Here is a 27,794-nt window from a genome sequence, read left to right as displayed (position 1 = left end):
ATAGAAATTGAAACCACAGACGTTCAAAATACACTGTTATCAAAAACAAATGTTTGCATCAGCCCCAGTTGTTGCTGCTACAGGTGGTTTCCATGAGAGGAAAGAGGACATTCGTGGTTTCAAAACAAACACTTTGGAGGATAATGAGATGGAGTATTTAAGGGAAAGGGTTGGTAAGAAGATATGAGACAAATGTAAGGGATTTGGTGTTCTACCATTTGGATTAAAAATACTGAGATGCCATTGTCTGAGCACCAAGTAGATTGTCCGTCCCTCACTGTAGGAAAACCTGCTCATTCAGTTCCATGTTTATTCATTCCACAGCAGTCGCCCATGCAACCAACACTGTATTTCATCGGTGAATTGGGATGGTTCATCAGCTGCTCACTAGGCCCCAGGGAAGTCACAGAGTGACATTTGCCTTCAGATAAACTCCTTAGGTTGGGTTATTGCTGTGACTGAAATAGCAGAGCCATCCCAACAGCGGGAGATTGACCTGTCCGCTGAAGTGAAAACCACAGTGTCAAGAATGAAGTGTTGACAAAACAAAAAACATACACTGAAAGACAAGGACTTGTACACTACAAATGGGTGGATTCTGTAACAGGTGAGTTGTAGCTCAATAAAGGAGAAAGAAAGAAAGAAAGAAAGAAAGAAAGAGGAAAGGAAGGAAGAAAAGGAAAGAAGGAAGGAAGGAGGGAAGGAAGGAAGGAAGGAAGGTAGCAAAAGAGAATGAAGTGTTTACAGGCAGAGATCCTGTGACTGGGAGGCTGTGCAGCCACTAAGAGACACTGTGTGGTGTGTGTGTGTGTGTGTGTGTGTTAAATTTGTCCGTACAAAATGTGAGGCCAAGGTTTATTTACTGATTGATTTGTTTAACATCTGGGAACCAGCATGCAAGTGCTATGATAAGAGAGTTTGTAGAAGCAAAATCACAAAGCCACATGCTTCTTGGCTCTGGTGAAAGAGGGTAGCAATCTGCATACGGAAGGCTGATGATGTAACTGTCTGAAACTGGTGGTGACCTGAAGCCAAGCTTAGTCCAGATAAATAGGCCAATTCCAGGGCACAGATCAGAAATATCCAACCACTTTGGGGACTGGACTTCCTGAGGGTGTTTTCGTTCATCAATCAGTCAAATAGAGCCTCACCCGTTTCTCCTCCTTCCCCTTCTGTGAACCCCTCACAACCTCCCTCACCCCTGCAAGTGGTAATAGGTGGCCAGGACAGCTATAATTCCATATGTGAACACGTTTCCTTTGTTGTGTTACTCTCCTTCCTTCCTAGGGGATTGTTCTGGTTATTGCTGCTCCCAAGAACAGGTATTGAAATGTAGTCAGTGGGACAGTGTGTTTTGGGGTTAAGATCCTTGGGATCAAGTGCAACCCCTACCCTTCACAAGTTAGTGACCTGGGTAAGTCATTTAACACCTTTTGATCCCATCCCTTCTCTGGTATTCAAGAACTTTGCTTCTGAAATAACCCCCTCTCTCCTGCAGCCACAGTCTCAGATTCTCTATCGTGCCGTTCTCACCAGCAATACCAGCGACTGGAACTTCTCCCGTAGTAAAAATCCAAAATAAATACAAAACCTCCCTGTCTCCCCATTTGGAGAGAATGTCTTTAGTTCCACCTTAATCCTTTGTTCTGTTCTCCTTCACAACAAAATTCCTAAAAAAGAATTGCTTAGGGGCACCTGGGTGGCTCGGTTGGTTGACTGTCTGACTCTTGATTTTGGCTCAGGTCATGATCCCGAGAGTGGTGGGATCCAACCCTGGATCAGGCTCCGTGTGAGAGTGCAGCCTGATTAAGGTTCTCTCTCTCTCTCTCTCTCTCTCTCTCTCTCTCTCTCAGGGCACCTGGGTGGCTCAGTCCCTTAAGTGCCCACTCTTAATTTCAGCTCAGGTCATGAAGTGGTTCGTGAGACTGAGCCCCACGTCAGGCTCTGCACTCACAGCACAGAGCCTACTTGGGATTCTCTCTCTCCCTCTCTCTCCCTCTCTCTCTCTCCCTCCCTCTCTCCTTCTCTCTCTCTCAAATAAACTTTAAAAAAAGACTCTCTCTCTCTCCCTCTGCCTCCCTACCCTGTTCATGCTATTATATAAAATAATTTAAAAAAAAAAAGAATTGCCCAGTGTACAGGCTGAATTGTGTGTGACACCCCCCCCCCGCAACCCCAAAATTAATATGTGGAAGCCCTAGCCCTCAGCACCTCAGAAGGTGATTATATTTGTAGACAAGGCCTTTAAAGAGGTTTAGGTTAAACCAAGACAGTCTGATTGGGCCCAATCCCAATCTGACTGCCATCTTTACCAGAAGAAACTAGGACACAGACAACACAGAAGGAAGTCCATGCAAGGACACAGGGAGAAGGCAGCCATCTGCAAGTCACGGAAAGAGGCCTCAGGAGAAACCAATCCTGAAACACCTTGATCTTGGACTTCCAGCTTCCAGAACCGTGAGAAAATAAATGCCTGGTGTTTAAGTCACGCTTCTGCAGCACTGTGTTATGGTGGCCGTAGCAAATTGATACTCTTAGCACCACTGACCACCATCTTGCTGGAGCCAGAGACCATTTGACTGTCCTTAATCATATTTGGCTTCTCCACACTCAGTCCCAATTTCCTTTCTAAAGGCATTTTTGGCACTTAGATTCCAGGTTACCTCACTCTAATTTTTCTCTCACCTAATCAGCTGCTACTTCTCAGTCTTCTCCGCTAATATTCCTTATTTCTTTCTTCTAAATATCAGAGCCCTAGGCCCAGGCCTCAGCCCTCTTCTCTGTTCAGATCCTCTCTCTGGTCATTCCATCCAATTCTGTGGCTTTAAATATTATTTAAAAGCTGGTAAGTCACACATTTATGTTACCAGCCCCTACCTGTCCCTTTAGCTCTGTGCTCAAATATGCAATTGCCCACAAGAATATGCAATTGCCCCCTAGATTTCCAAAGAGCATCTCAAACTCAACATGTCTGAAACTCTAATGGCCCATCACATTTAGAATGAAATCCAAACTTCTCATCCCTGCTTGCACATTTCCTCATGACCTTTCTGACCTCATCTTCCACTGCCCTCCTCCCTCACCACCCTCCAGCCACACTGCTGGCCCTCTATGCACACACTTACTGTTCCTTCTGCCTCTACTACTAGTCACTGGATAGAGCCTCACAGAGCTTACTTACTCCTTTACATCATTCAGGGCTTGGCTCAAAATTCACCTTCTCGACCCACTGTCTCACATATCACTCTCCTAAAGGTTGTAGAACTCAGTACTCTCAGGTTACCCTTATAACATTTTAATAACCCCATACTATAGTGTAGAGCATTATATTAAATGCTTTATATGCATGATCTCATTTAATCCTCAGGACCACCTAGTAGAGACAATCTTATCTCCACTTGAAAATGAAAAAACTAAGGCTAAGAGAGGTCCAAGGTCATAGAGCTTGCACTAAGGTCTGATTCCAAAACTAGCACTCTTAACCATGAGAAACAGCTGCTTCTCACTTTAAATGCTATTCTTAATTATGGACGGTATGGCCTTCAGGCTTGATTGGTTTCAGTTGCACTTGTGTTTGAGCAGGTAAAGTAACTCAGGGGTATCAGTGTGTGTTGGGGAAGGGCTTATTTTCCAAAGTGTGGCTTTAAACGTTCAGATAATACAAAATGCAGGTTAAGTAGGGACAAATTCAAACATGGGTCTAGACCTCTGTGGCTTGCTTGTATAGACTTATTAAAGAAGATGAGAGCATTTTGTCCTTAACCTTGTTGGGTTTTTTTAGGCTCAAGTTCTGAGAAGCTATTAAAGCTTTTAAGCTTTAGATTTTTCCTTTTAAAAAAAAATCCTATTTCCACAAGGTGATTAGAAACAAAACCCTTACAATAAAGTCCTTAGAAAAAGGTCTGTGTGCTGGTGAAAACAAATATTTATCGAACACCTAATGTCCCAGACACTTGTCCCAGAGACATTTCATTGTCTCTCCAAGTTGGTATTTTTTTCCTGCTCTTCCAGTTGAGGACACTGAGGGACTCAGAAGGTGAGTAATGTCCCCATATGGAGCAGGAACCTCCCAGTTTCCTCCTCTTGCTTACCACATGCTCCAAAGTGGTTTTGCCTTCCCAGCATGCAGTGTAATTGATTACCTGAGGCCCATTCCATGACTCCTGTTCTCCGGGCTCTGAAATTTAGTTCCATGCTATAGTAAACATGAAAAGTTACTTCCTAGGGACCTATGTGCCTTTCTGGAAGTGTTGCAGAAACCCAAAAGACTGCAAAGGAATTTAAAATTCTCACAGATCTGTGGGTCTGCTCAGGTAACCAACAGATACCAGATCACACCCAATTCTCAGTTGACACTGTTTCGTTCAAGAACAGTGCTATTCCTCGAGCACAAAAACTCTTCTGCCTCCAGCCTTTGCAGTGGCTCTTCTGGCTTCCTAGGCTACCCTTTCCCCTCATGTCTGCCCTCCTGTTCTGGCTGCTCAAGTTGCTACCTCATCAAAGAAGCCTGCCTGACCATCCTATGTCCCCACCAGCCTCTCTAACCCTTTACCCAGCTTTGTTTTTCTTTGCAGCACTCATTACATTATATATTTACTTGCTTATTGTTTCTCTTCCACTAGGTGGAAACTTCTTGATGGCTGAGACTTTGTTTTGTTCACTACTGAGTCTCTGGTGCCTGGCATAAACTAGGTGCTCATTAAATAATTATTGGAGGAATGAATGGATTCTGTGAATACAATAGACCTGAATGAATGGGTGGATGGGGCTTAACCACTACAGGTCTATATATTTATGTATTCCCTCTTCCTGAGCTACAAAGGGAAAGAAATGGCTACTCCTACCAAAAAGGACTAAAGCAGAAGAGGCCCCAAAAGAACAGAAACCAAAAACCCTCCTGCCTCAGATTATCAACATGCTTAGGTCTTTTGCCAAAGCCATGAACAATCTGGACATTTAAGAACATAAATTAATCTTGCAAAATGTAGTAGATATTTAAGGTAGTTAATTCCAGCAAAAAGAATAACCCAAAAACAAGTTTCCTTAAATAGGAAGACTATGTAAGTGGTGTATAGCTTATGTAAGTACCAATCATATTATCTGCATCATCCTTTTTTTTTTTTTTTTTAATTTTTTTTTCTCAACGTTTTTATTTATTTTTGGGACAGAGAGAGACAGAGCATGAACGGGAGAGGGGCAGAGAGAGGGGGAGACACAGAATCGGAAACAGGCTCCAGGCTCTGAGCCATCAGCCCAGAGCCTGACGCGGGGCTCGAACTCGCGGACCGCGAGATCGTGACCTGGCTGAAGTCGGACGCTTAACCGACTGCGCCACCCAGGCGCCCCCGCATCATCCTTTTAAGAAGAGCAGAAAGACACGTTCTACTCAAGCTGTCCCCATAATAGAGCAATTCATGGCTACAGACCCCACCTGGGGCTGCCTCTGGCACATGGCAACAGTTGGGCAGTGACCCAGAAGTAGGCATGTGAGTGAAGAGTTAGCTTTGGCAGCAGGAGTTGTAGAAGACCTGACCTGCACTCACACAGGTAGCCACTGCAACTGCCCTTTCACCCGGTTGGGTCTACCCCACGTAACTTGTCCCTAGGGCTTTGCGGCTCCCTAGGGCTGGGATGGTATATACAGGGACATTCTGTATCATGTATCCAGGCCATATGTATTAAGGATATGATTAAGGATAATCATCATAAGGATGATTCCCTTTCTGCTCTGCAGCTAAGTTTTAATACAGTTTAAAATAATTGAGTACTTATTTTTGCATTCACCTAAAAACTAAGAAGCCTTTAAATTCAGGACTTTAGAGGAACTGGAGAGAGCACTGTGTGTCTGGGAGACTGTCATCGATCACTCATAATCCAGCCTATGCCACCACAGCCCCAAGGGCTCTTCTCCCCAAATACTGGCTGCTGAATGGGCTAGGTCCACCTCACTTCTCCTTTCTGGTGCCTCAGCCAGAACACAGGCTCTTTTCATTTTGAGGATTTTGTTTCTAATCACCATGTGAACATAGGTAGGATATAGGGTTAAAAAAAAATGAATATGCAAGAGTTATAAGGTTCCAGGGGCTTGGAAAGCTGTTAATACCTATGGCCCTGGTATCATTTCTGACTTCTTCCTGAGATGGTAAGGGCATCCCAGTTAGGTTTGTTTTCTGTTTTTTATTTCAGAAAGTAGAGCACCAAACCTCTGGCTTCCCTCTGTTTCAGGCTTTCTGGAGACCATGAGAGACCCTTTCTTTTCTTCTCTTAGAACAGATTTCACTGGAATTCCAAGTGATTGCTCTTCTAAAATGCAATTAAACAAAAACTCTCTGTCTTTCCCAGACACTTGACAGCATGCTGGATGGACGATACAAGCCCAACAGGCTGCATTTGCTGATGGACCGATTGTAAACTGCCTGAGCGGACTTCACTTTCAGACCCTCCTCAGTATAGACTGGGCGACTTGTTGCTTTATTGTTCTGAGCTTGCCCTGAGTAGCCACCCAGTGGGGTTCTCCATCTGTGGCTTGATAGGAAGCAACATTCTTTAGCAGCCTTGAAGCAACTGGCAGGGCAATGGCCACAGCCTGCCTTTGTAAGCAGGAGGCAGGGGCATCAACTGTATTGTTTCTGGATGTTGGCATAAATGTGGCCCTGCCCCGTGGTCCTTCACAACAAAACTTGAGGTTGAATCCCTTTTGTTGGGGTAGATAAGGGAGTGTATTGAGCTCCATGGAAAACAGACAGGAGGACTCTGACAGATGGGGAAAGGGTCACCCCCACAGCAGGGAGTCAGCCTGGACGTGGGTACTATAGCAACCTGCTGAGAATTATCCTGCCTATTAAAGGATGGTTGGATTCACTGGGTCGGCCCAGGCAGGGAACCTGGCTGGGTCTTTGTCAGCAGACAGACGAGAAGCTGGTGTGCAGCTGTGTGATTTGACAGTTTGGTTGTATTCAGACAGCTCTATGTTGTGGAGATGACATTACTCCTGAGCCTGACCGCATGCATCTATGTAAACCAGTGGCATACCCGAGGAGGGAGGCAGTGGGAGCAATCCACTCCCAGTGCAGACAGTAAGCAGAAAATTTCTGTGTGTGTGCTTGTCTGTAGAAAATTTTCAAACAATAATAAAACTAAGTAAAAGTCAGTTTGCTTTTTATTATTTTCATGCTCCAACAGTTCCAAACAATGTACAGGGATAGAATACTTCTCCCTCATAGGGGCAGACTTCTCCCACATCCCCTCTCTCACCCCCTTGGTACGCTACTGGGATAAACAAGCACCAGGTGGGGAGATTACAAATCAGTGAGAGGGTAAACAAAAAGCAAATGACCCCTGAGATAAGAAGTTTTTTTTAATCCCCCAAATTCTACTTTGTGGAGTTTAGAGAAGGTTGATCTGTCTGCCAAGGGCCTTCCTATTGTTTAGCTTTGCATTTTGGTTATCTATTGCTGCTTGTAAAACCATGCCAACATTTAGTGCCTTAAAACAACAGTCATTTATTTGTTTGTGATTCTGCAGTTTGACAGGGCTCAGTGAGGATGGCTCATCGTTGTTCCCTGTGGCGTCTGCTGGAGTTGGAACTTCCTAGAGGGCTTTTTCACCCCTATGTCTAGGATCTCAGGTACCATGAGCTAAATAATCTAGGGGCTGGCCAGGCATGTCTCTCTTTCCATGTGGCCTCTCCACATAACTAGCTTGGGTTTCCTCGCAGCATGGTGTTCTCTTCTTATGCAGTAGCAGGCTTTCCCCAGAATGCAAAGCAGAGGTTGTCAGGTTTGCTTAGTGTCTGGTCTTAGACATGCTAGAAACATTATGTCTGCCACATTCTATTGGTCAAGGCAGTCACAGGTCCAGCCCAGATTCAAGGGGAAGAAAAACAGTCTCCACTTCATGATGCAAGAAATATTGTTGTGACCCTCTTTGGAAGCATCATCTACCTCACATTGTTTTCTCCATCATAACAAAGTATTGTATGCTTTCACATTTTTTCTTTAACAGTGATAAACCTTATCAGATTGGAAAAGGTAGGTCTCAAATTACGAATTAGACCTTTAGAATTATCGTGCCTTTATTCTGAATGGGGAGATAGTCTCTTCATGGATTCCTAAGAAGGAGCAAGAGTTTATGGAGCTCCAAAGATAGCAATGATATTAGAAAATATTGGGGTGAGCCTGATTTGCCAAAACCTAAAATCTAAAACATACTCAATTCCATGAGATTGTCCAATCCAAGTTACAGCCTCAGTCTACCTCCTGAGGAAAGTTCAAATGGCCACCTTATTTTTGTTATTACTTCTGGGTATCAGAAAATCCCCTGAACTTTGAGTTACATCCTTTAAAACCAGGATTCTTGTGAGAGTCAGAAGGGTGAGAACCCTTCAGACACTGTATGATTATACCTGTGAGCAGTTGCTATAAATTTCGCCCTGGGTCAGAGAATTGCATCTCAGTCCAAACAGGAACCAGGAGAGAAGAGATGCATCAACATGACTCCCTTGTCTCTGCCAGACACAGTTAATCCATCCATCTGCATACAGAACTTTGATTTGGAAAGCATCTGTCAGCTCACCCTTTCATTCTCTTCTCACTATAAATAACCGGTGAGCAGGTAGGCCCCATGTGAATGCCAACGGTATGCAGGTATGACAACAGTAAGAGGTCAGAGCTTCCGTGGGTCACTGGCGAGTGTGGATGCAGAGCCTAGGGAAGAAGCAGCTCTCCACGCTCTCCTCCCTCCAGGGTTCTTCAAGTCTGCTGGAGCAGAAGCCTGGCCAGATCACTGACCTCACTGCCTTCAGGTTTGGTCTCATGGCCTCTTCTGCTCTGCCTGCCTGCAGGTTGGATCCTGAGCCTGCAGGCAAGTTCGGTCAGCTCCCAGTGTCAGTCACCACAGGGTGCTGGGCCTGGCTCAAAAAGGAGGCTAAGGGGGCCAGCATCCCCTGTACCTAGAGCCAGACTTTCCTTCCCAAGAAGGCCAAGAAGCGGGCCTGGAGCTGCCTTTACAGAGCCATGTCTAAGGCTTTACCCCTATATTGGCCTGAACAGGCCTCTTGGGGTCTCTGGCCTCCATCACTCTCAACGCCTTTTTTCTTTTTTTTTCTGCTCACAGCAAAAACTGCTGTGTCCCTCAGTGCCCCAACCCCTTGGCCCCTGCCCCCTTACTGGGGCAGACAGGCCACTGGGGTCGGGCTCTTCCTCTCACCTTTCCCGTTCTCCTCACACTCCCGCGGGTTCCCATTTCTGTTCGCCCCCAGGCCCGCCTGGCCTCCCCTCCCCTCCCAGTGGCCCCAGTGCCGGCACCCACCCCCTCACACCCTTCTCGCCCTCCCTTCCGCTCGCCCCTCGGCTTTTGTTGCCCGGGCTTGTTTCTAACTTGAGAGCGTCGCCCGGCTCGGCGCCAGGTCACGTGCGTTAGTGACAACCTCTCGCAGGGCGGCCCCGGGCCCCCCGCGCCGCCGATTGGTGGGATCGGGCCTGGCGCGGCCCCGGGGCGGGGCGGCCGGGCGGGCGGGCCCGACGGGCGGGCGCAGCGGCCGATCAGCTGTTCCGAGCGCTGCACAACAACAAAAGGAGCGAGACGGGCGGCCGGCGGCCAGCCGCTCAGCACCACGACCGCCGGACCTGCCCCGCGCCCCGCGCTCCGCGCTCTGCGCCCGCCGGCCGGGGAGCCGCAGCTACCTCAGCAGAGCCCCGCGCCCGTGCGCGCCGGTCCCCTCCGAGCGGCGCGCCCGCTTCCCTCGCCGCCGGTCCCCGCTGCCGGTGGGGCCCACGTAAGTGCGGGCGGGGCCGGCGCCCCGGGCCGCTCTCTCCCGCCGTCCCGCGGGCCTCGGGCCGGGCACCCTCCGCGCCTCCCGCCTCCTCCCCTGGCGGCGGCCGGCCCGAGGCCCCGGGTGCGGGCGGAGGCGGACGAGCCCGGAGCTGGGCGGCGGGTGGGTGTTCAGTTTCTGTCTCCTCCCGCGAGCTTGGCCTGTTTTCTTGGCCGCGGCGGGACCTCCTCCTCCCCTTACTCCTCCTCCTCCTCCTCCTCCTCCTGCTCCGGCACTCGGCCGTTGGACTGGCGTCGGGGGCTGCGAGAGGAGCGACCTCGGCGCCCCGCTCCGCCGGCCCGGCGGCCCTGCGCTCCTCGCCTCCTCCGCCAGCCCTCGCGGCACCGGCTCGCTCCCGGTAGCACCAAGGGTCCTGCGGCGCCGGGGAACCCCCCTTTCTTGCCCGGCGACCAGCGCCTGAGTGTCCCAGGTGTCCGCCTGTCCGCCGCATGTCCCCTGACCCTGCCTGATCTTACACATCACTATATGAGATTGCACCTGTGGAAAGGACACTGTACTTGCCCGTCAGGAGTAAAATCCTAATCGTTTTGGTCGCTGACGCCGATTGGGACCTTACTCTGTGCCAGATACGACATCGAGGGCTTTACGTGCATTATCTCCGTTGCTCCTCGCAGAGACCCTCTGAAGTAGGCTTTACTATCTTGTGGCTAGGAAACCCGAGGCCCAGAGAGATTAAGTTGTTTTACTCGAGGCCACACAGCCAATTAAAAGGAAACGGTGTTTTCTCTTTCAAAGTTGCAGATGAATTTATATGTGGGCATTCCTCATTTTGTATTGTATTTCGCAATTACCTCTTTCGTCATCTTCTGTGCCAATTCCAAATTAGAGTGGGTTAAGGAAGAGCCCCTTTCCATCTGTAACTTCCAAGAACTTGGGCATTTGTTGCTAAAAGAGCCTTTTCTGAATGCAGAGTAGTTTCCGAAAAGGGGAGGAGAAAGTGACCCATAGGGTCATTGAACAGTCGTAATAATGAGGTACCCCCAGATCCTGAAATCATTTGCGTGGTAATTGAAATACATTTTTCATTGCAGATGTGAAAATCCCTGGGAAGCTTTTGATTTTTAAGTCACAGCCACTATAATTCTGAATGTGCAGCATAATTTTTAAGAGCTCCTATCTGGAACCAACACCTCATTAATTTATATGACCAAGGTCTCTTTTGTTTTTTCATCCCTTCTTTTGTTCTTTTCTGTGAACGCTTGCTTGCTCACTCAATTGTTCCCTCCTGTTTCTCTTGGGAATGGTCCTACTTTCAAAATTTGAGGTTAACGGGCTAGGAGTTACCGCTTATTGCTGTCTTTGTCCACTGGCATTCAGCCTTCAGGGCAGACAGCGGTGGGTCCCTGAGAGGAAAAGCTCCCTGTGACCAGTTGAATAGGCGGAGTAGGAGTGGAGCAAGCAAGGGCAGCTTTCTTGGCTTGGTTTTTCTGCAGTTTAAAATCAATTTTAAATTGAATGAGCATATTTATTTTTCTAAAATAGGGTGGGATATAAAGAGAAAAATCATTTTGAGGCTGCTTTTCAGTGAAGGCGTGTTAGTTCAGCCACCTGATATTTCGAAACTGTCAAGAAGCCACAACTGTACACATAGTTCGAAGTTAGATCATCAAAGTTGTGGGTTTTTTTTTTTTTTTTTTAATTTAAAAATGTTGTTTTTGGAGCCGCCTACTGGCAGCCAAAACCAACTGAAAAGCACTGTTCTCTGAAATTCATAGAGCCGGAGTTGAGGCTGGAAGGAGCCTGAGCAAAATGATGTGCAGGGAAAAGCAAGACACTTGGAACCACACAGACGTATGCTCTATTGCTGGCTCCACACCTGACCAGCTCTATCACTCTCAAGCAAGTTACTTAATTTCTGAGCCTAGTTTCCTTATTAGTAAAATGTGACAAATAAATACCTCAACTCACTGTTATATATCACAAGTATTCAGTAGATTGTAGCTGTAATTATTATATAAACATTTTGTAGATAAAGGCATTCTGACCCAAAGATGCTAAATGGCTTACAGTCACACAGCTGGCGTGGAATGGAGTTAAATATTCCAAGTTATATTTCATATTCTGAGTTAATACTTACTGGCTGCCTGCTATGTGGCAGGCTCTATTCTAAGGGATACACACTTAATCCTCACATTGGCACTATCTTCTCCATTTTAGGGATGAAAAAACTGAGGCACCAAAAGGTTACTAAATATCTTAACGTCATACAAGTTGCAAGTAGCGTAGCCAAGATTTCATACACAGCAGGGTAACTCCAGAGCCACACTGCCTGTTGGTTGTTTGCCTGTCTCAAAAATAAGATAAATTATACTAACAAGCTCTTCTAGACTAGCAACGCCTTTTCTGAGTTCTCAAACTAGAATGCTCTTCCTCTTAAGTATTAAACTTAAAGGTATTAAACCACCTTTCTGCCCACTGAGCATTTCTAACTCATGTAATAATATGAAAAACAATGATAAAATGTTAAGTAACAAAGCAGGAAACAGCATTGTGTCTTCACTAGACTTTATGGTAAAAAGAAACCTTATGTGTAGAAGAAGCTAGAAGGAAATGCATAATACACCAACAGTGATTGTAACAAGGCAGTGGAATAATTGTTTTCCTTATTTATTTTCCAAACTTCCTATAATGTAGTTAATTTTATAAGGAAAAAGACGTGTGTGTGTGTGTGTGTGTGTGTGTGTGTGTGTGTGTGAGTGTGAGTGAGTGACAGGGACAAAGCTGCCTTCTTAAAATGCTGGTGCCCAGATACTTTGTTTCTTTTCTCCACTGGGATGAAACTGCCCTGGCAGGTTGGCTGATGTTGGTTAGTTATCATGTGGAAAGCTTGCACATGCCTCAAACAGCAGTACTTCTTTGCCCCTCTTACCAGTTTTCTTTGCCCCTCCCTCTTTGCTGAATTCCAGAATTTTATCTGTAAATTTGTCCTCTTGGGACACCTTCTTTTTCTGGAATTTTCATTTTAGTTTTATCCATTGCCCTAGAGTTGTAAATATCAACAAGTCCACAACAGGGTGACTGGCTGACTCAGTCCAGTAGAGCATCCAACTGGATCTCAGGATGAGTTTGAGCCCCATGTTGGGGGTTTACCTTTTAAAAACTTAAAATTTTTTTAAAAGTCTGTGACATGTAGTGAGGACTGAAGTCTGAAGTTCTGCTTTGACTTAACGGCTTCACATAGAACCAGGCCCATCAAGAGCCTCCATTCCTGGGCAGGAGCCAAGGTGAAGAATAGCAGTGACTGGAGAGGGACGGTCCCTGGGCCGTCAGCAGGATAGGCTCTCAAGATTCTGGAGAGATTTTTCTAGAACTGCATTGTCCAGTATAATATGTAATGTGAATTACATGTATGTTTAAATTTTTTAAAATATTGCTTTATTTTGAGAGTAGAGGGAAGGGGAGGGGCAGAGAGAGGGGGGAAAGAGAGAATCCCAAGCAGGCTCCATGCTATCTGTGCAGAGCCTATGTGGGGCTTCAACTCACAAACTGTGAGAACCTGAGCCAAAAAACAAGAGTTGGCTGCTTAACCAGCTGAGCCACCTAGGCACCCTGTTTAAATTATTGAGCTATCTTATGTTCTTTTTGAGGGGGTATTAAGTCTTTAAAATATACTCTGGTAGGGGCGCCTGGGTGGCTCAGTCAGTTGAGCGTCCAACTTTGGCTCAGGTCATGATCTCACGGTTCGTGAGTTTGAGCCCCACATCGGGCTTTGTGCTGACAGCTCAGGGCCTGGAGCCTGCTTCTGATTCTGTGCCTCCCTCTCTCTCTGCTCCTCCCCTGCTCACACTCTGTCTCTCTCTCAAAAATAAATAAAGATTTAAAAAAATTTTAAATATACTCTGGTATATATTTTAACCTATATCACATCTTAATTCACATATAAAAATTTCATTGGACATGCTTAATCAATTGTTCTGAACATACTTGAAATTTTTCCAAAAATAGCTCAATTGTCAACTTCCAAATTTGAATTTTAAATGGGTTAAAATTAAATAAAATTTGAAATTCAGTTTTTTGGTCATACAAGTCATATTTCAAGTGTTCATCCACCCAGGGTGCCTTGCAGCCACCTCATGAACCGTTCTAGCATGTTGGGGTCTCTCCCAACAGCTCCTTGTCCTTTGTGACACCTACAGAAAGCAGGGTAAAGGAACTTTGCATAGTTAGCCCAACCCCACTTCTTCATTGTGCTAGAGGTCTGTGGAGAGAGTAAAGATGTGATCCATTTTTCCAGTGGTAAGACTGAGGCTCAGGAGAGCTAAATTGTTTAGTCTGAGCCACCTGTGGTAGGGGGAAAGCCAGAACCCCCTACTGCAGGGGCCCAGGCCAGCACTCCTTCCCTGAGACGACTCTGTGTCCTGCCCTCAGGCTTCAAAAGGTGTGTCATGTAAATACCAGCTCTGACTCAGGACAGATGAGAATGAGCTCTTCCCTTGCCTGGCTGGGCTCCTGAATACTCTGCCCACCCACGGATGGTTGCTCTTGCAGGAAATAGGGGATATCTTAAGGCAGCCACTACTTCAGGAAACCAAAAGAAGATTGACTTGTGCTGCCCTGTGGAAAGTTCCTCCAGAGACACCTTTCCTGTGGCAGAATTGTATATGTTCCAGGCGTAAGCTGGCTTCCATCACATGGGTTTGGAGCTGGAGCTAGAGGAGCGCAATTTGCAGTCAGGAACCTGCAGCTAGCTGCCCGACCACAGTGGCCCCAGCATTGTTCTCTGCCTTCTCGCTGCCACCTAACTGGCCTGAGCCCTGTTAAGTTACCCTGGTGTGGCATCGCTCTTGGGGGACAAGGTGCTCATTCAGGATGAGCAAGGGTTTTCTTGTGAGGTGCTCTGCTTCCTGCCCAGCAGCTCTACCTTCCTAGCTGATGCAGGGCCTGCAGTCAGCCCTATACTCTGGAGAACTGGGATTATTCTCTCAACTATTTCAGCACACACAGAATTGTACTTGGGACCAATGTATGCCTTTGTAATTTAAGATAAGGGGGGATTTTTTAAGTATCTTTTTTTCCCTCCTCGCTTAACGTGCTCAAAACCTTTACATACGTCAGAACTTGTGGTAGCTCATCACCTACACTACAGTAGGTCCAGCAAACTACACAAGCCCACTTTTCTCCTAATTTCTTTTACATGGAACATAAAGCTGAATTTGAATTCTGTACTAGAGCTCCAGCCTTCATGGTTTGGCCCTGCTGCTTTCCAGAAGGCTTTCAGGAAGACTGGTTATGCAAGTAACATTTCCTGTTGACTCTCTTTTAATAATTAATGGCTGATGATGATGGATTGTGACCACAACAGTGCTCAGATGTCATTTATTTGAACACACACTCGTAGTATTACACATTCGTAGTAGCATGCCAAACAGTTGTAGCACTCCCATTTGCACATGAAGAATTCAACCAAGAATCTCATCAAATACAGATTGTAACTACATGTACTGCTAAAAATGATGATTGTTTGAAAGTGAAGGGTCGTGGCGCCTGGGTGGCTCCTTTGCTTGAGCATCCAGCTCTTGATTTTGGCTCAGGTCATGATTTCAGAGTCATGATATCAAGCCCCGCATCAGGCTCTGTACTGAGAGTGGAGCCTGCTTAAGATTCTGTCTCCTTGCTCTCTGCCCCTCCCCCACTCGTGTGCATACACATGCTTGTGTGTGTGCTCGCCTTCTGTCTTTCTCTCTCTCAAAATAAGTAAATAAATAAAAGAAAGTGAAATGTCAAGAGTCTGAAGTTAGATTCAAGGCTGATGCTGGTGAGAAAGAGTATCATTTAGGAAGATGCTTTTCACTATCCCTGGATGGTCTCTACTCATGGTTTCTGTCACTCCCTTTTGTTGACAACTCCCAAATCAGTGCCCCCACCTGAGACCATGCCCTTGAACTCCAGAGCCCTATATCCAGCAGTCTACTAGACATCTCCAGGTTCATGACTTGCAGATTCCCAAATTCAGCATGTCCAAGATGCCCAGCCTACGCCTTCTGCAGTATGCCTCTTCCACTAAATGGTCCCGCCATCTCCCCAGTTGGCCAAGCCATAAACCTGGGTCATCCTTGACTTTTCATTTCTGGCTTACATGGTCCTACAGGATCTGTTTCCTGCTTAGCACCCCTAGTGCACTCGCACACCTGTACATCTGTATCTTCAGCCATACAGAAGGTGCCACATTCTCACTCATCTGCAGGTTTCCGGTGTTCCTTCTCCCCCTTCCTCCATTCTTGATCTTCAGATCTCAACCACTCCAGATCAAAGTAATTTACTGCAGGAATCCTTCCTGACGTCTACCTGTGTAGATCTGAGGAACACTCAGTACTTTTCCATGGCATTCATCACATTACCTGTCTTCCCCTGTGCTTAGCACTCTGCTTGATGCATAATACATACTCAGTAAATATTTGTAGAATAATAGTTGACACTGACTGAGAATTTGTGCCAAGTGCCTTGCTAAGTAGGTTGCCTGCATTATCTCATTTCACATGGGGTCAGGGAGACCATCTAGGAGGTGGTGATTGGCAAAGTCCAAAGGGACACCAGATTGGTTTCAACTAGGATAAAAGTGGTGGCAAGAAGTGGGCAGATTTGAGGCACGTGCTCAGCTAGAGTCAACAGGACTTGGTAAGAATTTGGTTGAGGGGTTGGGTAGGGAGTGGAAGGAGTCAAGGGTAACCACTGGGTGCTGCTGCTTCTCCTTGCTGAGAAGAGAAAGAAGGACAGTGTAAGTTTGTGGGGAAATAATTAAAAGTTCTCTTTGGTATGTGTTAGGATTGATATGCCTATCAAGTAACCAGGGAGAAATGGATATATAAATCTGGATTTCTGGAATAAGATCAGACAAGCCTGGAGTTCCTCATTTAGAACTCACAGAACTCCATGAGGTAGAACTATTGCCAGCTGAAGTAGTGTAACTTCCTAACTCACAGAGCGTAAGCAGCAGAGACAGCATTTGAACCCAGGCACACTGACTACAACACCTTCCTGCTTGCCACCACGCGGTGAATGGTTTCCAGTTCTAGTTGATGTCGTCCTCAGTTTTCTACAGTATAAATTTCCCTGTGCCAGCTGTAGACATTGTTTTGAAGGCCAAATCATGCTGTACCTACTGATTTTAAATGGAATTGGGTCTGCTTGCAGCCCTGTAGAAGAACAGAACAGAAGAGAAAATGAGCCAGGGAAACATGGCAGACATCTGGTCCTGCTGCAGCCTTCCTTTGGCAGCTTTGGGGCAGTTGAATATCATATAGCAAGACCGTTTAGTATCTAGTTTTTCTCTTCTTACAGGAAAGGAGTATGTCACCTTGAAATACATAATTCAGATTGATCCCTTATAAAAGCACAGATGTGGAAAAGAGCCTTTCATTTCACATGTAAGATGTTCACAGGTTGCATTGAGAACTCAATTCATAATGGTTTATAGATGAAAGGTACTGCATTTCTTGTGTTTGATGCCTGCCGGAAGGGAACGGCTGTAACTGTAGACTAAGGCATGAGCTTTCTTCTAGAGGGGTGTGCACGTGTGTGTGTGGGCACATGCTTTGAAAACCACACACACATATTATATAAATATATACTGATTTTAAATAACCTTTTCCTGTTTTATTTTAGGGATAATGATTCTTCTTGCTTCCCACCTAAGTTGAATAAGCACCTCGTGCACTTTAATCTCCTGTCGTGCCATCAGGCTGACTGAAGACAGTGTTTTGAAATCTCAGCTATAAAGACATCCCGCCAAAGTCTCAATCTTGCCTTAACGATGTTCCAGAGACTGAATAAAATGTTTGTGGGTGAAGTCAATACTTCTTCCAATCAAGAACCAGAATTTAGTGAGAAAGAAGATGATGAATGGATTCTTGTTGACTTCATAGGTAAGGTATTCTCAGCGGTTAATCATCACAGCAAAAATGGAAACTCTTGCATCTTAGTTTTTGCAGAAGTAAACCAGTAACTCTGAAGGTTTTTAAGCCTTTAAAGTAAATAAGCAAGAATTTGTCTAAAATAATTGCAGGAAACATTCTGTGCCAGACAATCAGTCAGTGAAATTGATTGACGTCAGATCTTCCAGTTTTGCAACTCTCATACCCTGCTCAGATCAGATGCACTTTAATAGGAAATCCTTGTAACCCACATTGCTCATCATGTTTACTTTAGCAGGATAGAAAAATCATCTCCTGCAAAGCCACCGTAATACATCTGATGCAGTGATACACCACACATACACACACACTAGGTGCTCAGAAGTTCTTTTATAATCATTGAGTGAATGTAAATGCTTTTGTGTCTGACCTAAATGAAAGGAGAAATGTGAACATCAGCTAACAGTATCATCTCTTCTTTTTCTGTGCTCTCAATCTGCTGTCATTGTGATGCCCGTCCTCCCGTGGGACTTCACCAACGTATGTGGACTGTGATGTAGACACTTGCACTGGTTTCTCAGCAGCAGAAGATGAAGAAGAAGACATCAGTGAAGAGTCACCTACTGAGCACCCTTCAGTCTTTTCCTGTTTACCTGCATCTCTTGAGTGCTTGGCTGATACAAGCGATTCCTGCTTCCTCCAATTTGAGTCCTGTCCAATGGAGGAGAGCTGGTTTATCACCCCTCCCCCATGTTTTACTGCAGGTGGATTAACCACTCTCAAGGTGGAAACCAGTCCTATGGAAAACCTTCTCATCGAACATCCCAGCATGTCTGTCTATGCTGTGCATAACTCCTGCCCTGCTGTCAGTGAGGCCAGCTGTGGGGCTGATGAATTTCATAACCCAAGTAGCCCCAGGTACGTTGTAAGTGCAGCTGGCCCTTGTACAACGTGGGTTTGAACCGCATGGGTGTACTTATACACAGAGTTGTTTTTCTTTTTTTTTTTCTTTCTTTTTTTTTTTTTTTATGAACACAGTACAGTACTGTAAATGTATTTTCTGTTCCTTATGGTTTTCTTAACATTTTCTTTTCTCTGGCTTACTTTATTGTAAGCACACAGCAGGTAATACATATAACATGCAAAATATGTGTTAATTGGCTGTTAATGTTATTGGTAAGCTTCCCAGTCAGCAGTAGGCTGTTCGCAGTTAAGTTTTTGGGGAGTCCAAAGTTGTACATAGATTTTGAACTGCACAGGGGCTGGTGCCCCTAACCCCTGAGTTGCTCAGGGGCCAACTGTATTTTATTCTGTCCATGGGCAGTCTGTTTGGCATGCATTTCATTTGTTTCTACTACAACTTGAAGCTAATTCTTTAGAAGATGCAGAGTAATATTAGAGATTTATGAAGGCATGTCTATAGTGCACAAAGTAGTGGATGGTATAAAAAAAAAGTGTTCATTTTACATTTTCAAAAAAATTCATTAGAACACAGCCCCAATTATATAATGCAGAACTGTTGCATTTATAGTACTCTGCTGGTTGGGGCGGCTGGGTGGCTCAGTCGGTTAAGTGGCCGGCCGACTTCGGCTCAGGTCATGATCTCACGGTCTGTGAGTTCGAACCCCGTGTCGGGCTCTGTGCTGACAGCTCAGAGCCTGGAGCCTCCTTCAGATTCTGTGTCTCCTTCTCTCTCTGCCCCCACCCCTCCACTCTCTGTCTCTGTCTCTCAAAAATAAATAAACATTAAATACACACACACACACACACACACCAGTACTCTGCTGGTGACCAGAAAGAAAAGACTAGCATTTCTGCTAAGTGTCTTAGAATATAACTCTGGCACTTTATACACTGAGTTATTTGGTGTATCAAATTCAACAAGAATAGTATATCTTAAAATAAAACTCTTATTTTCTTCCAAGTGGTCTTAGCTGGGTTGCATCAAATGGCACTTAACCTCAAAAACCTGGCAGATCTCAAATATGAGTTTTCTGTCTTACAGAGGAAAGGCTTCATACCCAAACAATACTTTTTTGTTGTGTGGAGTTCAAGGGGTCTGAAAGGCTCTGTTTGAATGGCAGGTGGGTTGAGGGCTTGGAAAGGTTCAGGGAGAGAGTACCTTGCCAGTAAAGATTGACATGTTCCCAAGCAAACTTACAGAAATACTGTCACCTTTATCCAGCGAGCATTTTCAAGATTGCTCCCACCTGCTAAAATAAAGTCTATGGCCTTGTTAATCAGCTCGAATTCTGGCTAGTCATGATGCATGGTAGTGGGCTGTGCCTGTGGTATTACGATGTTTTGGTGATGTTGGTACCGACTTAATTCCCTAAATACCTGTGAAGGCTACAGGTGAATTGGAATCTTTGGAGCAGCTCAGAATGTTCCTGTAGTTAGTCCTGTAATCCAAAGGGCCTCTTTTTAGATTGTCCAGGCTCTACCTTGACTAACTGGATCATTGTATATATCTTCTACTATTTCCTGTTTATCAGATAATAAACAAAACCCAGGCAGCTCATTAATTTAACTTTACCAGAGTTTGCTGCACTCATAAGTCTTAATATTGTAGATAATCTCATCATCTTCTATGAGGATAAACATATCCTTTACCAAATTGAAAAATAATTTGCTTATATAGTTACCCAGGCTTTATACTGGGTAAGATCTTTGATGGGAAATGTTACTTTAACTGGCACTTTGTTCAATGCTGTAAGTTTATCAAGAGATCAGTGTCTCAGGCATTTCAACAAAAATTTAAAATAAGATTTTTTAGACATGGTATTGATTAAATTGCCATATAGTCTATTCAAATTAATTTCTTCAGTTCTTAGAAATCCTTCCCACCTGGTTCTGATCTCACCTCTGTGGAATTGGACTCAAGAGTTTCCCATGATTCATAGTCACTATAAACTTACTGGGATTTGTGTACTTACTTCTCAGTGTTTAAAGCATGTGTGTATGTATATACAGCACTTTATAAATAACATTATTACAGAAGCAGTACATATGCATTGCAGGAAGTTAGAAAATGCAAATATGTAAAAATTAAAAAATTTAAAAAGACACTTGTACTACCTAGAGATGGATACTGTTAACACCCTAGAGTGTATCCTTCCAGGTGGTTTTTTCTCTATATGCCCACAAGTTTGTACACGCGTGCGCACACACACACACACACACACACACACACACACACACACATATTTTTAACCTAAAGGGATCAAGTTGTATATACTCGTATATAGTTGTGTAATCTGCTTCTTTAGGCAATGGTCTGCACCTTTTTTTTTCCCAGTAAAATTTCATTTCATCTACTACCCAAACTATACTCTGTTTTCTGCACCAGAGCCCAGAATATTTCACCTAGTTTGCCCAGACAAGCATCCAGTCCAAGACCATGCGCTGCGTCTGGTTATGTGTTTGAGGTTTTGATGCAGTCATTATGTTCATTGTCTGTATCTTGTTTGTTTTTATATCTTGTTATATGTTTTGGTATAACATGTAAGAAAGTTAAACAAATACGTGCTTTTCCATGTATATAGGATCAAAAGAATACCCTTAACTTTATATGAATTCTTTCTGAACATAGGAAAGTACTGCAAACTATCTTAGTTTTATAAAAACTAAATGTTTTTAACATCTTTATTTCTGGATTTCAAATTCTTATTTACAAAAGCCCACTAAATCAAGATAGATCAGGTGTTACCAACATTAGGATGGCTATGTAGTAAATATCTGTATTTTCTGAGCAGGAAACAAATCATGTCTTTCAGAAGTTAGATTGCTTCCATCCTGTCTATCCTTGGGAATATTACCATAAAGCATTACATAAAGCATGTAAGAATAAGGTGCTTCATAATTACAGTAGATGGGCTTCAGAGTGTGTGTTTTATTGCATTTTGACCTTATAAGTATTGTTTATGAAGGTTTATGTGCTATCATAATCTCAAGTAATACATGTGCCTTTAATGACCCATAGTAAGCCAGTTTTAATATAGAAAATGCACCATGTCCTAACAGTAAAATTAAGTAGCATTTTAAATCTTACTAGTGATTTAATAGTTCACCATTTAACATTTGTAGGGCCAGGAAAAGCTGCTTATAAGACTCACTGGCACAGAGTAAGTATATTCCCTTTGAGACTGTGTGATATGTGTTATCAGTCTGAACAGGAAGGTTAAGAACTCAAAATGCCCACCTTTTAAAAACTGTTCTCTTTGTATTAACTTCTTTCTATTAGTTTCTTAATGTGACCCCCTTTAATTCTACTATTTTTTTAAAAATCTTTAAAAAATGATAGCATTTTCCTCTAGTGATTATAGCCACAATTTATAACTGCCCGTGTTGTGTAAAATAACCCTAAAACTCTTAAAACTCTTCATGTTATGTGTTAATTTAGTTTACATCTATCCTATTAAATTAGCTTTTAATATATAAGACAGATAATAACCACATGGTTTGTAGCCGGATTTTAAGATATGTTCTCCTCAGGTCTTTGTAACATTTCTATGCAAATGCCATTCCAAACTGTGCCCTATTGTGATATAAATTTTATAGTAAGCAGGTAGCTTTTTATCTATAAAAATGTTAAATGAGTAGAATTTTCTATGCATATTTCTATTACATACAGACCTGCAGCTTATTTCCTGGAACTGTTACTTAGAGACAGAAAACGTGTGAAGGTGCAATTAGCATAGTTCACCAGTGTCAACCTGCTTCATAACAGTCTTTGAAGTAAGACCTGTATTAGAATCTTGGTTGTATGAGGTAGTAGTTGTGACCTTATCGTTGTTGAGCCTCGGCTTCCTGATCAGTAAAATTTGAGAATTAATATGTTTTCCTTTTAAGATTATGTCGAGAATTAAATACATTATATTTGCAAATACAGATATGCAGTAAATGTTAGTTCTCCTCACAGAAAAACTTATCTAATGCTGCATAATTGAAATTCACTCAAAATGTAAAGCACTTTTTAAAAGACAGTCTACTTAATCCCCCCCAACCCCCGCTGTGGATTATATGGCATATTTCTGTGAAAAGGTGGCTTCTCCTTTCTAACATTATCAGTCATTGTGGTCACAAAATATAAACTTGTCTGTCAGCCATCAGACAGTAAGATCTCTTTCAACCACAAATCACTGTGGCAAATTGAATCACTAAGTAACTTCTTCAAGTTCATGAATAACGTACTCTGTTACTGAATGCATCCTCGTGTTTTTCTGTTTCAGAGTGGAAGCTCAGGATGAGATGGGGCAGCACATTCACTGCTATGTTGCAGCTCTTGCTGCTCATACAGCTTTTCTGGAACAACCCAAGAGCTTTCGCCCTTCCCAGTGGATAAAAGAACATAGTGAAAGACAGTCTTTAAACAGAAATAGCCTTCGTCGCCAAAATCTTACCAGGGACTGCCACTCTAGGCAAGTCAAGCACAGTGGCTGGGCCGTCCATCAGCCCTGCCCACGTCAGTACAATTACTAAGAATTTCAAGGTTGATTGGTTTCTCTTGGTTTGTGCATATGTGTGTGGATGTGTGTGTACGGACAATGAAGATGCTGTTTCAGCCAACTGATGACCAATCACATAGTTTTATCAATGTGTTTAGACACTATCTTGAAAACCAGATTTACATGCTGTGTATCACATAATGCCTTGCTTTTAACATTTACTTTTTTGTAAATTCTTTCAGAATATTTTTGGAAACATATCAATACAGTTACAGTGTTTGGTGTTTTGGGATGTCTTTAAATCTATTAAGGTGTATATGAGTTAGCATTCTAAAGACATTTCTTCCCAAGTATGAGGATAGGCATCTTTCAATTTCATTTTATTTTGTATTAATCAATATTTCGAGTAAGCAAAAATTTATTCTCAGGGTCAGCCATACACTTTATTGACCAGTACTTGATAATCTTTTCTGTATATAGCGAATACATTGTTACACACTAACATGAGCATTAACAGGTGATAGTTGCCATGGATATAATGGAATTATGGCTGAACTTTCTCTTGAAAGAAAACTTGATATATTTCTGTGTGTACAGGTTTTTTTTTTTTTTGTTTTTTGTTTTTTGTTTTTTTTTCCAGATTAGCCATACAGTTCATTTTGGAATTCAGGTACATTAAGTGTTAGTGAACAGTGCTTTCAGTAATTCCGATGTGACTGTGTGACGTGGTACAGAGACATTACAAGGATCGTGGGACAGAAGCGCTGTCTCACATGCAGAGGGGATCCGTCAGATCTGTGAAATTGTGTTTGGGAAAATGTATGTCTCCACCTACCCCATTAGTCCACCATTTGACTTGTGTGGATTCTTTCCTGCCGGCTCTGCCCACTTGGCACTTCACATCAGCTGTAAATTCAGAAGTACCTGTCCAGGCACTTTAGTGACTTCTTATTTATAACTGTCCAAGGAAAAAGAGGTAGGCTTTGTATTTCTGATACGGTGACGGATCATCTGCCGTGGAGCCTGCCCTGCTGAGTGGCAAGCGAGGCTGAGAAGGAATTCCTGGTGACAACTTTTCCTAGCATCTAGATGAAGAGTGACGGGTTGGCTTCCTTGAGTTCTCTTTTTTTTTTTTTTTTTTTTTTTCCCTCTAACTCGGGCTTCAGGCAGAATCTTTAACCACTTTGGCCTCTGTTTCCTCCACCTACGGGGGAGTAGTAGTATTTACCTCCCTCACGGTGGTTGTGCGCACTGTATACTGATGGAAGTGGGCTGTCCAGGACTGAACCTTGTGTGAAATTCCAGGGGCCTCTCTACTGAATCTGATGGTGGGGGTGGGGCCACAACTGTTCTTCAGAGTGTTGGTGCTAATGAGGCCAGGGTTCAGGGCTTGAGTCACATGGAGGCCAGTTATTTATCATTTAGAGAAAATCTGTCTTACCTCTAGCCGGTCACTTTATTTTTTTAGCGATTGTGATGGGTTTTGCTGAGCCATCCACATTCACCAGTTTCCTCTCAAACTAAACTAAACATAGACAATCCAAAGCACATTCTACTGACAAACAGTAGTATCACCTTTGTGGTCCAAGAGCTTATTTTTCCAATGCCTCTGCAACCCTAATTAAGTGAATACATGTCTATACAAGGTTTTCAAGGGAAAAAGCAGCATATAGTTATGTGAAGTATTATATTTTCTAATAACCCTGTAGCAGCTGGATGCAGGGAACTATGGGAGACTTTTCAAGTGAAGAGCTGAGCTCTTTTCTGACCAGGGCTGGGAAGTTTGGAGGCGGAAGAGGTCACACAGCATCGTCAGATGGTGGCGGTAGGTGGTTCTTCCACTGGCTGTGACGAAGTGCCAGGAATGTCTCTTTAGAACAAGAGTCTAGACCCCATGCTTTCCTTATTCCCTTTCCATTTGAACCACCCCTTTATTTATTTGTTTTCTAATTAGGGGCCAAGTCTGTAAAGTTTTGTCAAACTGAGCTAGAAGTTATTTTGTTACTACTTGTGTTTACGAGAGTTGAGAGGTGAGGTAGAGTTTTCATGAAGGTGTGTATGTTTTACATCGTGTCTGTCTCTAGGGCCATATGTTGGTAACTTGAAAATAGACCAGCTAAATGTTTTCTGGATATAAGCCTCTGACTACGTGGGGGTCTCTTTTTTCATATATTACATGCAAGTTGTTAGTACCTCACAAGCTACAGAAGTTCAGCCATGAGAATTTGTTTGGCAGCATGAACAGATTTGTGTATAACATAGCTAGGGTCTTTTCTTTTCTTTTTCTTTTTTTTTTTTTTTACCGTTATTTTTCAAATTTCCTGATACCTGAAATACATCTACATCTCTGTCAGTTATTGACTTTTTTTCTGGCCTTCTCTGGACCTAGTTTTTTATGGTTTATACCTGGAAAACAAATACTTTCAGGCTTGGGATTTTTTTTAGGGTTATCATGCCATCTGTCATATCATACTGTGGTTTTTGTATCAGTATCTAAGTTTTCTGTCTTAAATTGGCACATGTTAGAATGGAAGAAAGTGGTTACGTAATTCGTTTGAAGTTCTTGGTCATTAGGGGTTTGTTAGGCATCTACTACGTGTGGTACCAGGACGATGTTGACCTGTTAAGTATTCCTTGAAACATGGCCAAAATGCAATTTATTATAAGTTAATTATTATTTTTGCTCTTGTAAATATTAGTGGTTTACATAAATGTGCTTCAGTGCATATTTCTTAAAAATTCAAGCAGTGAGAAATAAGACCCCTCCGAATTTAGTGCTCTACTTCTAAACTGATAATATATAGAACGTTACTTGGAAAAAGTCTGGAATGTGTGATGCACAAGGAGTGCTTCATGGATGAGTCCCTTAGTTTTTATAACGCACCGTGTTTCTCAAAGTTTGTGTTTTCATTAATAAAACATTTTATAATGTGTATTCTATGTTTGTTACTTTTTCTTTCTCCACTAATTATGTACTGCACTGTGAGTTGAAGATTAACCCTGCATTATTTATCTTCTGTGGCAATGCATTTATATGGCCGGGCAGGTGGGGGATTTTTTTTACAGAAAGGTTCACAGTGATTGGATTTTTGACTTTCTACTCCAGCGAGCTGTTTCTACATTAATTTCCTGTGCATTTTCCCAGTTCCCATGCAGGCTGTTCCTGTTTACATACCTTCTCTGTTTTATCAGTGCTTTGATTCTAGTGAGAACGCAGTTTACTGAAAACTTGAGAGGGCGTTCAGCATCGCCTGTTGTTTTTCCTTCTCAAATCTATGTAGTACACTGGTTTGTTATCTTTACATCTTCATTGAATCTAAGTGTTTTCACTATCCTCTTCTTCAAGGAAATATATTGTCTTTTTTATATCTTGAGAAAAATAGAACAAAAAAGTGTCTTTCTTAATCCTGTTTTTCTTTGAATTGTAAACAAACAAAAAAATGAAGGACTCCAACTAGAAGACAAACATTTAAGTTTAAATAGGTTAGTGGAGAAAGTTTAAGAGTTTCCAAGTATCTTTGTTTTTAGAATCGGTTAAGAGACTGCTCCTTGTACTGGAGACACTAGCATGTTTGTAATGTTACCTTAAAACTATCTTCATTTTATAATGCCCATTCATGCTGGCTAAATTCTTTTAAAAGTTGGGCTGTTCTCATGGATGGCTTCACTGTCATCAGCCATGTTGATGCATTATCAATGGCATCCTTATCTACTTATTTTAATGCTGAAAATTTTATATGAAATGCTTTATTTAGGAAACCTACCTAATTCGGTGGTGTCAGCCTTGCCATGTACCGATTTCACTTGAAATATGACACCAATTACAGTGGTTTGGGGTGGAGAAAGAGGGACCGGAAAGTATACAGATAAGGATATTTCTTTCTCTTTGCAACAGTATCCTTTATGGGGGAGGAGAGGTTACTATTCAAAGGAAGGCAGCTTCAGTGGATGTTTTATATATCGTTTAGAATTTTCCTTACAACATATTTTTTTAATTGTATAATTGTTAAATGCCCCATTTTGCTCTGTATTTGCCTGAAGTTTTAGTATTTGTTTTCTAGATGGACTTCTAAAAACCAAATCAGTACTTGGGGAGCTAGATGTGTGTGTATCTGAGCTTGATGTGTATGAGTGGTTTTTGCTTGCTTTTTGGTTGCATTTTCCTCCAGAAGTTTGGAATTTTAATCAGTAATTGTGTGTTGTTATTATTTTTTTGAGTGGCTTGGTTTTTTTGTCTCAAGTAAAATTGTGAACACATTTGCTTTTCAAAGACAGGGCATCAGTTATAGAGACTGAAGAGTATTGTAGATTGTACTATGTGCCTTCTTGATGTATTCCTAAACACAAATTTTTTTCAACTTGAAAACTCAAAAGGGACATTTGGTTAGATTACATACTGTACATCATCTATGCATAAATGGCAGCTTGTTTTCTTGAGCCACTGTCTAAATTTGTTTTTATAGAATTTTTTATACTGATTGGTTCATAGATGGTCAGTTTTATACACAGACTAAACAATACAGCACTTTGCCAAAAATAAGTGTAGCATTGCTTAAACATTGTGTATTAACACCAGTTCTTTGTAATTGAGTTCAGTGGTGCGTTTTGCACTACTTGGAGTTGTGGTTTTTAATCTGTCAGTAAATAAAATGTTCTTTAACTTCA

General features: G+C 43.0%; 1 protein-coding gene across 5 annotated transcripts; it reads left to right on the top strand.

Annotated features, from left to right (window-relative positions):
• Positions 1 to 782: 782 nt before the first annotated feature.
• Positions 783 to 27,794, top strand: TP53INP1 (tumor protein p53 inducible nuclear protein 1). Of its 5 annotated transcripts, none has more exons than XM_047841862.1 (5): positions 9,463 to 9,775; positions 17,435 to 17,694; positions 18,243 to 18,600; positions 21,769 to 21,806; positions 22,914 to 23,049. In XM_047841862.1, the coding sequence occupies exons 2-4, from the start codon at positions 17,583 to 17,585 to the stop codon at positions 21,788 to 21,790; spliced, it is 492 nt and encodes a 163-aa protein (XP_047697818.1). In that variant the 5' UTR covers positions 9,463 to 9,775; positions 17,435 to 17,582; the 3' UTR covers positions 21,791 to 21,806; positions 22,914 to 23,049. The 5 variants fall into 5 exon arrangements, with proteins under 5 accessions (XP_047697815.1, XP_047697818.1, XP_047697817.1 ...); XM_047841861.1 differs by lacking the exon at positions 21,769 to 21,806 and adding an exon at positions 10,864 to 10,984 and having other exon boundaries at positions 9,464 to 9,775; positions 22,914 to 27,794; XM_047841859.1 differs by lacking the exons at positions 9,463 to 9,775; positions 21,769 to 21,806 and adding an exon at positions 783 to 793 and having other exon boundaries at positions 15,571 to 17,694; positions 22,914 to 27,794.

Source organism: Prionailurus viverrinus, chromosome F2 (assembly GCF_022837055.1).
Source record: "Prionailurus viverrinus isolate Anna chromosome F2, UM_Priviv_1.0, whole genome shotgun sequence".
Taxonomy (NCBI): Eukaryota; Metazoa; Chordata; class Mammalia; order Carnivora; family Felidae; genus Prionailurus; species Prionailurus viverrinus.
The sequence above is the reverse complement of the archived record's forward strand: the minus strand, read 5'-3'. Positions and strand labels throughout refer to the sequence as shown.

Bases quoted from the DNA above. Each gene is read 5' to 3' on its own strand.
- TP53INP1 (XM_047841859.1), top strand. From the start codon at position 17,583: ATGTTCCAGAGACTGAATAAAATGTTTGTGGGTGAAGTCAATACTTCT. The intron at 17,695-18,242 runs GTAAGGTATTCT...ACTGTGATGTAG, and splicing joins GATTCTTGTTGACTTCATAG to ACACTTGCACTGGTTTCTCA. The intron at 18,601-22,913 runs GTACGTTGTAAG...TTTCTGTTTCAG, and splicing joins CATAACCCAAGTAGCCCCAG to AGTGGAAGCTCAGGATGAGA.